General features: G+C 37.1%; 1 protein-coding gene across 1 annotated transcript in view; it reads left to right on the forward strand.

Annotated features, from left to right (window-relative positions):
- Positions 1-6,050, forward strand: part of LOC108709012 (short transient receptor potential channel 4) — a 111,287-nt gene extending 105,237 nt beyond the window's left edge. The window contains exon 11 of the mRNA XM_041584490.1: positions 5,336-6,050. Coding sequence (XP_041440424.1) covers positions 5,336-6,022 — 687 coding nt within the window. The 3' untranslated portion in view covers positions 6,023-6,050. The remainder of the gene's footprint in view (positions 1-5,335) is intronic.
- Positions 6,051-13,370: the final 7,320 nt, after the last annotated feature.

The raw sequence follows: 13,370 nt of genomic DNA on the forward strand, positions 1-13,370 counted from the left end.
ATATAACTGAATAAAGGTAAAATACAATCACATATAATATAGCACTAATCCTCTGCCCTTGGGAACCCATAGGGTAAGTCCAACCCTGGCACAGTCTTTCCCAAGGCACACTCCCACACTCCACTCCAGGTGGACAGAGAGTCACAGTCCCTGCCCCCCCACCGAGAGCTCTTACTTTCCCCAGTTAGTGCTACCTGCCCCAAATATTTCTCCTTTTGGACAGAGATAGTTGCTTATGTGTATCAGGCACACAAACAATGCCTGTTCTCAAACAGGGGACATGCTGGAGCCTTTCAATACCTTCCTTCAGGCAGAACACTCACTCAAACAGATGGCATCCACAGTGACTCAATCTGTAGGCTGGCTACCAAAGCTATCCCAGCTAAGTGCGCAAAACCTGCTTTATTCTTCACAGCACAGCTCCCAGCACTATCCAATGTGCGCACACATCAAAAGCCCCCTACCAAATCGGCATCCACCCGCAGGAAACTCCTTTACACAGTCTCTCCAGTGCTTCTGAGCTCCAAGCACTCCATAGTCGAGCTCCCAATGCTTGGGGTCCTGCATCCCAGCCATTTAAGGGCCCATCCGCATGCACCAAGGGCTCTGCATCTGCATGCAATCACTCCTGGAGTTAAAATGGACAGAGAGACTGAGCACATGGTTGCTTTTTATACTTCTTGCACAACAGTCACAGCTTCTGGCCGAATCTGCCAGGGCCCACTGCACATGGTTCAAAGGACTCACTCCCCCTACCAAATCCAATTTAGGTCCAACACTTAGTTGGCTACAGCAGGGGATTTACAACTGTGTGGGATTTTCAAAGGGGAACTATCCCTATAGGTCCCTACAAAGATTTGCTAGACCAAGTAGCAATAACATCATAATGTTGGTGTGTGTTTGGAAGAGTACTCTGCTAAACCAGCTTTCTCATTTTAACATCCTGATGCAGACGTATTCAGGTTTTGTATCAAACTGCAAATCCAGCAGTAAAACTTAGTAGGATATAATATGTAGATTTAGAAATGTAAAAGGACAAGGAATCAAGCTGCTTTACAGCCCACCTAATTTTCTATGCCCTGCATGCAGAGTGAGTTTGTTCAATGGCAAGCCCTAATTACTTGCTTTATCTTTAATCTCTTTGTACAGTATATTCTTCAACAAAGCAAGCAGCTACTGGAAGCCATTGCTACATGGGCTGGTTTTCATTTATCTGGAATCGCTTTCAAAGTTGAATTTCGTTAATGCTATTTGACCACTTAAACAAGCTTGTTGGGTTGGCTGACAGAATTCAGGAAGTCTTAACAATTTACCAGCTGTTGATTTTAAAAGGAGAATTAAATCTTCTGTAGTTCTATTCTCAGCCTGCGGTGCATTGCAATTAATCTACCTTCACCCAACCTCAAAGGAACACAAGATTCCTTTTTCCCAGTTCATTTCCCAACATGTTTTTTTTTTTTTGCTTGCTTAAAGCTGTGCGTGAATTACATTCATATTGAGCCAAAAAAATTAGTTTCTGTATATACAGAGACCAGTTAAAAAGGTTATTAAGATTAACCAGTGGCTAAATAGCCCAGATGACCTATATAGAACCCTTATTCACAGGCTAAGATGTATTTCTACTTATACAAGAACCTTTAATCAATACCACCATAAATATAGTAAGTAGGAATCAGTATACTATATATTTACATTAAAACTAATCATTTTGAAAACAAGTTGGCCTTTAAAAAGGCATTTAAAACCTGTCAAAATGAAAAATAATATGGCTAGGAAATAGGAAATCTGCTACTGTATTACTGGAGCCATTAAGATGACCTCTTCCTAATTACCTCTGTCTTTGACTGAAGAAAAAGAATCCAAATATACAACATGTTCTTAATAACTGTAATGTTCTTAATACTTACATCAACTATATATAATATTTGGAGAAACCATCATTACATTTCAGATTAAATTGTTATTCTTGGCTGTCAGTTTGTAAATTTACAGAGCTTTGCAAGATGTAGAGTATCATGATACAGGTATGACATCAATTATCCAGAAAGCTCAGAATTTTGAAATGGCCACTTCCATCAGCTCCATTTTAATCGAATATTTCACATTTTCCAATTTTTTATTCTCTGTAATAATAAAATGTTACCTTGAATTTGATTCCAACTTAGATATAAATCATCCTTATTGGTGGCAAACCAATCGTTTTGGGTTTATTTGTTGTAAGTGTAGCGCTATAGTAAATTGTGTGTGCTATACACCACTATTGAGCTCCACTCCCAATAAATGTGCTCCGGATGAGACCTATAATCTTAGGGAGTGAGCCCTCGCAACGGTGTGAAAGCAGGGTGTAGTGCAACTGTAACTGGATACAGTGTATAATAATTGGGCGCCAGTGGTTCTTATAACTTAACCATGAACTTATTTATTAACATACACAATCCTCAGTGGAGTATACAATAGAGCAAATAGGATTTGGCATCACATTTAATAGGCAATACTCACAGCACCATTTGGTCAGTATTAGTCCCCACAGGCAAGAGGACGTGCTCAGCGGCAATAAAGGTACCCCCGCTTTCAGCCTTTTCCCTAAGTGGAACCTGAGGGGAATCTATCTACCCTGTTCCTATACACTTAGTCCCTACTTCTGGGCTATTATTACCCGGGATTTTAATCCCTCTGACTCTCCTCGTCGGAGCCTTGAGCTGCTCAGCTAAATAACCTGTCTGTCTGTTACTCCTAGAGTAACCTATAATGGTGCCTAGCCTATCCTGACTAATCCTAAAACAATCAGGTTCCACACAAACTCAGCCTGTTAGCTCAGGCTAGAGCCAGCACAAAATGGACACTGAAAGCATGGCTTCAGAGCCTTTTATATCCCAGCACAGTGCCATCTGCTGGTCACTGTGAGAAGCAGCAAGGGGCATAGCTTAGAGCAGAAAGAGCAAACAGTACCCCTCCCAACTGTATTTTAGGACCAAGTTAGGCATCTATAACAATGAGGGACTGCCTGCCAATAATACAAGGGGTGGCTATTTTACACATCCCTACATTAGCTTATTTAACTTTAACTTAATGCACCAGCCTAAAGTTTCAGCTTGTCAATAGCAGCAATGATCCAGGACTTTAAACTTGTCACAGGGGGTCACCATCTTGGAAAGTGTCTGTGACACTCACATGCACAGTGGGCTCTAAACAGCTGTTGAGAAGCTAAGCTTAGGGGCCGTCGCAATTTATCAAGCAGAAAATGAAGTTGGCTTGTAATATAAGCTGATGCTACAGGGCTGATTATTAAATTCTGAAGGTAATTGCACTGGTTTATGTGCTGCCACGTAGTAATTATCTGTATTAGTTACTAATCAGCTGTATATTGTGACATTTATATTCTAACAGGAATTCAACCTCAATTTTTTTATGCGTTTTTAAAGGAAAATAATTTTTTTTGGAGAATTATTATGCTCCAAACTGCTAATAATTTGAATCCAGCTAAAACCTGTCAAAGTCATGTGAAAGTCCATTTCATATAACCCCTTTAACAATTTGAACATGGTTTTTTGACTTTTTGTTGAAAGTTACGGGCTGTTTCTCCCTGGCTTTCATTCGCTAATGCAATAAAATTTATTTTTTTGGGCAATGATTTGAGAAAGTCGAAATTTGGCAATATATATATTGTGACATTCAGGTAGCTAAGACCGTAGGCCACGGCACAGAGTAAGCACAGAGATGGAGACTGACAAATTCCACTTCTTAGCATACTAGCTTCACGTAGGATTAACAGTCCCAGTTCAACAACCACATTGGTTTACACATTAACACAAATTTCCAGCACTTTCCAGGTTTCACCGTACCCAAGAGAATCCTCTCTTGGACTCACACTTTACACTCAGTCTCTGGGGAGGGTTTCCTCTCTTCCTCTCTCCAGTCATTTGGAACTCTCTCCAAACACTTCAGGTCAATGGGGAATCACTCTCAATCTCCTTCCCAGCTACACACACAATCTCACTCCCTCCTGCACTTGGAGGTGTCCACAGTCCCTTACCCTCCTCCAGCTCCAGGAGGTCTCCAGAGGGAAGAGCCCTGAGATGTAGTCCCACAACTCTTTTTATCTGCAGCTCACCTGCAGTCTATTACCTAGCTACTACTATTTTTCACTCTGGCGAAAGAGCATTTTTTATTATAAAGTTTTTTATTTAACTGACCGTTACTTCTATTGCCAGACTTGCCTACGCCACCTCAGACCAGACGAAGTAGATAGGAGTTTGTCAAAAAAAAGTTTACATTTCCAAAAAGTCCCAAAAAAACGCTTTTGTCTTTTACTTTTTACAGGGTGAGAGGCTGAAAAAGACCACATTTTTTGGGGGGTACCCTCTTTCCCCCCTACATTTGATAACATATGGCACCTAAACTATACTGTGGGCACATGTGTAGGGCATTATAACAACTCTATATAATTTTATTAAAGTTCCCTGGACTTGTGTAGTGTAATGTATTTGCTGCAGCATATATATATATATGCAGCCGTATGCAAATTAGCCAGCGCTAGCGTAACTTCGAACTGCTGATCGTATTTTCGCTGGCGAAACTTTGCAAGCATTTGGTACCCTGTGTGGAACTTAGGATCTTCGTGAATTAGCGTTGTCCAGGTGAACTTACACCTGCCAAAGTGTTGCGATGTGTTCGAAGCCAGCGCTGGCGGATTTTCGCATGTAAGTAAATTTCCCCCACACTTTCCCTGTAGTTCACCAGTCTAACACTGGTGAAATATCCACAATATTGTGCCTTTTTCCAACACATCACTTACAATATATATAAATATATATATATTCTAATATATTGGACACTGCACAGAGTCATATTTGAACCCAGTATCGTGAGTGCCGACTCCTCTATGGACTGTTATATATATATATATATATATATATATATATATATATATATATATAAAAATTGTAGAAAGGACCAGCACTCCGTTTTCCAAAAAAATTCAATGATTTATTCAAAATTCACAGTGTCTCCAACGTTTCGACCCTCTTTGGGGTCTTTATCAAGGATAAAGTGCTGTGTGTTACAAATCTTTAAATACCCAAGATTTCATCGGCACTCTCCAATCAATATAGTACAAAGCACTCATAGCAAACTAATTAATGTAGCAACATGACAAATATGTATTCTTCCATATTCATTTGATAAGAAGGGAAGAAGGGTAATAACAGTAGCAATGTATACTTCTTAGATGATTAATGAAAAACACAGGTCTGTAGAACAATAAAATGTATTTAATATAAATTCAGTTATTTACAAAAATTAATTCAATTGTTATGTTGGTTTCATTGTGTTGCAGGAATTAAAACAGGACATTTCTAGCTTCCGCTTTGAGGTTTTGGGGTTGCTAAAAGGAAATAAATTTCATATCCAATCTTCAAAAATGAAAAATGGCGTCGAAGATATCCTAGAGACTGAAGAAAGTTGTAAAATAAAGGAAAAAAGAAGTCGATCACAGAAAAACACTTTCAGCCTCTTCGACATAACAACTATGATCCGTCCCAAAACAGAGGCCTCTGAAATGCACAAGAGCATGAGCAATGGGTCAGCCTTATTGGCCTCAGAAAGTACCAAGGAGAAAAAGAGAAAAAACAGCTTTGTTGCAGACATAAAAAACTTTGGCTTTTTTCAAAGTGGTCCCAAATCAAACTTGTCAGTTCCGATTTCCGAGACAATCTACTCTGTTTCCGAAGACGTCGCCAACCAACAAGACACGGAACCATGTGAAAACACGGTTGACTTACAAGTCAAAGATTCAGAGATGCACTGCGGACTAAATGTCTGTAAATCAAATGAACAATATGACCTCCCTCCCAGCATAGAAAATACCTCAGAAATTCTGTCTCAAGAACCCTCGGACAATCACGGTTCTGTCGTTTTAAATGAACCTTCTACGGGTGCCCTTAAACAAACCGATTTGCCTGCAGATGAAAATAGCACAATGGTAGAATCAACCAAGGAAGAAGATTCTATAACAAGACTGTGATTTCAAAATAAAAAAATGACAGGTCCTGTATATATATATTATATATATATAATTTTATATCTTTCATTTTTGGAATGTCTGGACTTTTGCACAGATTCATTAACACTTTGCCTGTGAACATTATAAATGCAGATGCGTTAAAGTTGTTAAAAAAAGGCAATACCCAGTTGGGATATTCTCTTATGACATGTACCGGAATGATTCACGTTCATATATAAATAGGCAAGTTTTGCAACAACCTGCCGACATAACATTTTAAACGTAGAGATTTTGTGGCCAAAACCAGAGATTGGTCACTAATGCAGAAGAGAGGCATTTCCATCTATTATTAGCCACATTTACCATGAGCTAGATGTTGTCTATGTATATTGAGTTCATTTCCATGTTACGTATATTTGTATCATTATAATAAGGATTTTTTTTTTCATATTTTATAATTTATGGACTTTGGACAGTGCTATAAATATTTATGGCTTGGGGTAAAATGGACATGGAGCGAAGTTCACCAGCAGAAAGTGAAGTCATGTTTGCAGGACCTACTGTATGTCAACAGTTAAATCAGGGTCACACAATAAGGGCACTTCCCTGCATGGTAAACTACATCATGAATGATGTCATGCATGACCATAAAAAAGGAATTCCATATTCCTGATATCTGCAAAATGACAAGGAACATTGTTAAGGACAAGGATTCTTGATTTTTTCCCCCCAAGACATGCCATGATTTTCCATGTGTCCATTATTTAATCTATAAAGGTACACAGTCTCTCTCTCACATACACTATTCTATGCAAAATAGGCATAATGAAAGCTTTCAGTCTCAAGCAACTGTTCATTTGCTAACACTACAGGAACTGTCGTGCATTATGTATGTTGCTAATTCTTGTTGCATGTTTCAAGACACATACTGTTAATTTGCCTTAGACATAATTCATGGCAGAATTAAAATTGCTGCTCAGGGAATTCACAGCTATTTTTTTTTATTCTGCTTGCGTAAAACATACGACCAGGAGACGGGGATTGGAACAAACCCTCTTAATGGTGTGGACCGTGGAGGACTCAAAGTACCGAAAACCTGAACTCCCTGCCAAATAATAGTGTAGCACATATTTTAACTTCTGTGGATTACTATCTCATCACACAGGTCCTAAGAATGATCTTTACAGACGCCCACCTGTAGCTTTGTGTCACAAGAGAGGTGCTCTTAAATCATTTTCAGTACCACTCAGTTGTACGCTTTCATTATCTGTACATTGATTGTGCTAAGCTCTTTATTAACAAAAATGTACATAATATGACATGGCAACAAAGCTGAGCAATGATAAATTGTGGGAAATGTTTATATATTTTGTATACATGGATTCCATGTTTGACCTGTAGCATATTTTCTTACTCAGAGGTGTTTAGTATGCGCTTACCTTGTGAAAATGGCATTTCTGAAATCAGTAGAGACCGTATTCCTCTATATCCCCATTAGGCCTCAACATTAGGCCTATCATTGTACGGTAACTAATAGGACAGATATGGGATCCCTTATCCGGAAACCCTTTATCTACAAAGCTCCAAATTACTGAAAGACCCATCTCCCATAGACGCCATTTTATCTAAATAATCCAAAATTTTCTCCGTAATAATCAAACAGTACTTTGTTCTTGACCCAAACTAAGATATAATTAATAATTTTTGGAAACAAAACAAGCCTACTGGGTTTATTTAATGTTTACATTATTTTATAGTACATTTAGGGGCCGATTCATGAAGCTCGAGTGAAGGATTCGAATTAAAAAAACTTCGAATTTCGAAGTGTTTTTTGGGCTACTTCGACCATCGAATGGGCTACTTCGACCTTCGACTACTACTTCGACTTCGAATCGAACGATTCGAACTAAAAATCGTTCGACTATTCGACCATTCGATAGTCGAAGTACTGTCTCTTTAAGAAAAACTTCGACCCCCTACTTCGGCAGCTAAAAGCTACCGAAGTTAGCCTATGGGGAAGGTCCCCATAGGCTTGCCTGAGATTTTTTGATCGAAGGATATTCCTTCGATCGTTGTATTAAAATCCTTTGAATCGTTCGATTCGAAGGATTTAATCGTTCGATCGAACGAATAATCCTTCGATCGTTCGATCGCAGGATTTGCGCTAAATCGTTCGACTTCGATATTCGAAGTCGAACGATTTTAGTTCCTAGTCGAATATCGAGGGTTAATTAACCCTCGATATTCGACCCTTCGTACATCTGCCCCTTAAGGTGTGAAGATCCAAATTATGGAAAGATCTGTTAACCTGGAACGCCCCAGGTCCCGAGCATTCTTTATAACAGGTCCCATACCTGTACTTGGCTAGGAGAAAAAAAATTGCACTATAAAACCAGTTCTATTAGGCTTTACATCGGGCTTTATTTTTTAAATAACCAAGTCATTACTAGTTCACACTAGTACACAGGCTATAACAAGACAAGCATACTAGAAATGTTAGACACAACATGTAATTTAGCCTCCCATTTAAAAAATTAAAGAGTGTAAAGACTAGTAAAAAAAACAGTTAGAGGAATACTAGTAACCAAGTTTACTCTACCAAACTAAATAGATTAAGGGGGGGGTATTAATATTTGTATCCAGGGTAAAGTAAAGTAAACCACCTTTAATCTATTTACCAAGTATATAGACAAAAAACTTAATAGATCAGGGGGATAGAAATATTCTTATCCAAGGTATAGTATAAAGATGCTAGAGGAGGCATTTTTGGATTTGGTTTAGAACCTGCTTGGCACAAAAATTGCATCCATTGTGTTGTCCTGAGTGCATTAGGTTTGCGTTTATATTGATTGAGGGATTGTTCTAAGTATAAGTTAATTTGCAGGTGACTAAAAATTGCAGCGGTACCTTACAGAAGTAAAAAAAACACTGCAGTAGTCAGATTAGAGCACAAATGCTAAGGGGCAGATTTATCAAGGGTCGAATTGTGAAGTACAAAAAACTTCGAAATTCGACCATCGAATTGAAAAACTGCGAATTCGAATATCGAATTCAATGTTTTTTCACCAAATTTGGCAATCCTACGATCGAATAAAAATAGTTCGATCGAGCGATTAAATTGTTCGAATTGAACGATTAAATCGTTCGAATCAAACGGTTCAAGCGATTTTAGCGTACGATCGAAGGATTTTTATTCGATGTGTAAAGACTTAGAAAAAATTTGTAGAAGGTCCCCATAGGCTAACATAGCAATTCGGCAAGTTTAATTTGAAGTATTGAAGTCACAGTTTTTTTTAAAGAGACAGTACTTCGATTATCTTTTGGTCGAATATTCAAACTATTTTACTTTGAATCGAAGTCGAAGTAAATTTGAAGTCGTAGTATCCTATTCGATGGTCGAAGTATCCAAAAAATTACTTTGAAATTCAAACTTTTTGTACTTCTCTGTCCCATTTCTGTCCCAGATCAAAAAAATCTCGAAAACCACAGAAAGATTTGTGAAAAGTGAAAAATTCATAAAACTCATTAAAGTCAATGGTCATTTTTTCACAGCAACCTTTCCTTGCAAAATACATTGCAATGTTTTTTTGTGTTGTGTTAGAGAAGGGTCATCTAGCTTGAATCCCAAGCACAATATTCACCAAAGGTGAGATGCAGAATTTCGCCACAAATCCATGCCTGTGAAAAAATATGCTCATTCACATATCTGCAAAGACAAATTCTTGACTATGGTGACTAAATTCAATATTTTTTGCATATGCCATGATAACTACAATATGGGGCCTATTAAAAATGTGGGTTCTTATTTTTTTCAGAAATTGTATTTTTACTCTTAGAGGGGCATATTTACTAAGCTCGAGTGAATGGTTCGAATTTCCAAAAGTTCGAATTTCGAAGTAAATTTTTGGGTACCTCGACCATCAAATAGGCTATATTCGACCATTCGACTTTGATTCAAATGATTCGAAGTAAAAATCGTTCTATTATTTGACCATTTGATAATCGAAGTACTGTCACTTTAAAAAAAAACTTTGACTTCATACTTCGCCAAATTAAAGCTTCCGAAGTGCAATGTTAGCTTATGTTAGCTTTGCTCGAATAAAAATCCTTTGATCGATCGTTCGATTGAACGATTACTATTCGATCGTTCAATCTATCGAATACGGCAAAAATCCCTCGACTTTGATATTCGAAGTCGAGGGATTTCAATTCGAGGGTCGAATTTCGAGGTTTTTTTAACTTCGAAATTCGACCCTTAGTAAATCTGCCCCTAAAAATTTGTTTTTTTTATTTCTATAAAATTCAAGATGTATTAAGGGGCAAATGTATTAAGGGTTGAATAATAAATTTGAATTAGAATTTTTTTTTTTTGGTGTCAAAATTCACACAATCGAATTGTAATCACCCAATTTGAATGCAAATTTGAATGTGAAACAGTCTACTTCGAATATTTGCCACCTAAAACCTGACGAGTTAATTTACAAGTCAATGGCAGAGGTCTGTTGAACCATTTGGAGATGTTAATAGTCTTCCTGACATTTGAGGTTTTTTTTGATTTGTACGTTTCGAATACGATTCAAATATGATTCGAATTTTCAGGTCGATCTAATATTAGACATTTAAATGTTTCTCTTTGAAGAAATGTTGATCTTCAATCAATTACTTACCCTTCACATGATTACTTTTAGATCACTTTAATACATCCAATAAGATGGGTGTGCCTTTAATTATGCAGATGTTAATTGATGTTGGTATAAAGGCTGTTTTTATTAAAACTGTTACTTGTTCCAAAAAGCTTTATTACTATACATAATCTCTGAAAACAATGATATGTAAAATATTAATTATGCATATATGTGAAAGATATAATACATGACTGCATATTCATATTTAATCACATAAATATTATTTAATGGCAGCAATGTAGCTAATGAAAATGAACTTGATGCATAGAACAGCTTTAGATGAGATGTCATTAGAGACACAAATCAACTTAATATATATTATATAATATACAATATAATGAGTATTTCACTAACAGGTTATTAGAAGATTTTGCAAAATGCTCACATTTTTATTCCTCCCAAATGAAACAAAATATCAGCTCTAAATGATACAGTATACTTCATATGCAGCCTGAGCTTTGCATAAATATGCAGTTGGGTCACATAGGGGTAAATTTATCAAAGAGTGAAGTTCCGCCACTATAGTGAAATTCCTCAGCTCACAATTCATTTCTATGGGATTTTGAAAGGCATATTTATCAATGGGTGAAAGTGAAAGTTCACCCTTTGATAAATACGCCTTTAAAAATCCCATAAAAATGAATGGAAAGTGGCGTAATTTCACTCTAGTGGCGGAACTTCACTATTAACTTCACTCTTTGATAAATATACCCCTAAGAGTCTTAAGGACAGTGGATTACACATATTCACCAACAATTGAATTGTATAAAATTAGGAAAAATATGGTATTTTGGCTTGCAGGAGGGTCAATGGCCCTCCTTGGTTAAGCATAAAAATGTGTTTAGATAGGCCAACAGTGTTTGCTATATCATTTCATTTATTCACATCCTTTGGCAGAAAAAAATACAAAACCTGGACTTCTTACTTGGAGCTCCCAAGAGGATGATAAGTAAAGTCACAAATATTAGTTTCAGTGCCTCAAATATTATGCATCTACATTTTTTTCCATGGTACCCAGATTGCTCCCCAAGATTTGGCATATAATGAATGAATGTGTCCTTCTCACTGATTCTTTACAAATTAAATATAGTTTAATGTATTTGTAAGATGAGATGTACAGTAGTGGATGCAAAGGAAATCATGATGCACGATTGGACAAATCATGACAACCCATTTATGGGTCCTGACCCACAGGTTAGTAGGCATGGATAAAGCATAAACTGAGAAAGCTATATTAAGATATATTATTTTTTATACTTTTTACATCCCACTGTAGCTCAGACAGGGTTTTATGAAACTAGGTAAGAGTGTGCAATTGATTAAAAAAAAGGTTAAAAGAAACAGAGAATGTAATATATAATTTAATGAAATAGAAATCCTTCATATTAATAGAAACAACACTATGCATTTTAACTAGTGATGGGCGAATTTATTCGCCAGGAGCGAATTCGTGGTGAATTCCCGCGATTCACCGTCGGCGTATAAATTTGTGAACCCACCCAAAAATTCAGCGCTGTCAAAAAAAATTGGATGCCGGCGCCGTTCCGCTAATTTTTTCCCGTTTCGCGAATTTTTCGGCAAAACGGCCCAAATTAACCCATCACTAATTTTAACAAATTTATAAAAACTGAATAGGATCTCCAAGATTCCTATGTACAGTGGTCCAACACTGCAGGCAGTGAGCATAATTTCAGTATACTGTATATTCTGATAATACTGGGTGAAGAAACCCAGACTTTCATAATGGTCTGCTACAAAAAATTCAATATCCATTGTACTTCTATTACAACAATGACTCGAAAATGAGAAAAAAATTTGCTTCAGCGAAGCCATGACCAAGAAGAATTGAATGCCTTTAATTAGACGCATGAATGGATATTAACGCAAGGCTTAAATTTAGGCCCGTCAAAAAATGTTTTATCAACTCTACCACTGTGATTTTAAAGAACCTTAGAAATGAAATATTGGTATAGATATTATTCTACAGTACATATTCATCTTTCTGTTACTATTGTCTTGCCTGTTTCTCCCAAGGTGGGAAATTGAATCATATAGTGGTACATATGAAAGTATTTGGAAGTGTGTCATCCAGGTGTCTATTAAGAATGTGTATTTCATCTGTGAATAAGATGCAAGGGCATGTCCAACATCTCCAGAGATGTGTAGTCAAGATAATAAAATTCAGATATTTTCCAAATTGAAATGAAGCCAATGTGTTGTCTTAGCTACAGTACCTGCGGCTATGTAATGTATGTCTCGTGTTGTTCTTCAAAATGTGGACTGTAGGTTTCTACAGAAGGTACTGTACATGGTTGTGTTCTTGCTACTGTCTATATTGGAGACTTCTCCTCTAGTATCTGTGGCTCTAAGAAGCCTTGTCTGTGACTCTATGTGCAGACTCCATCACCCTCAAGGTGCATTTAGTGAGGTCACATTGTTTATTGTCTAAATCTGGAGGTGAGGAGAGTTATCACCTGGCAGTTTTCTAACTGACAATAGCAGAGGAGGTTGAAATAGCCCTATATGGCTGTCATTTGTTTGGGAACTATGAGAAATGGCTGACTGAAAGAGGTGTAGAGGTAACGTCTTAATAAGGGTCTACCTACCACTAGAATGGAGGTCTACCTATCTCAGCTATAGGCTATGCATTCATGATTATTATGGAAAGTGTTGAAAACTGTATT

This window comes from Xenopus laevis, chromosome 2S (genome assembly GCF_017654675.1).
Source record: "Xenopus laevis strain J_2021 chromosome 2S, Xenopus_laevis_v10.1, whole genome shotgun sequence".
Lineage (NCBI taxonomy): Eukaryota > Metazoa > Chordata > Amphibia > Anura > Pipidae > Xenopus > Xenopus laevis.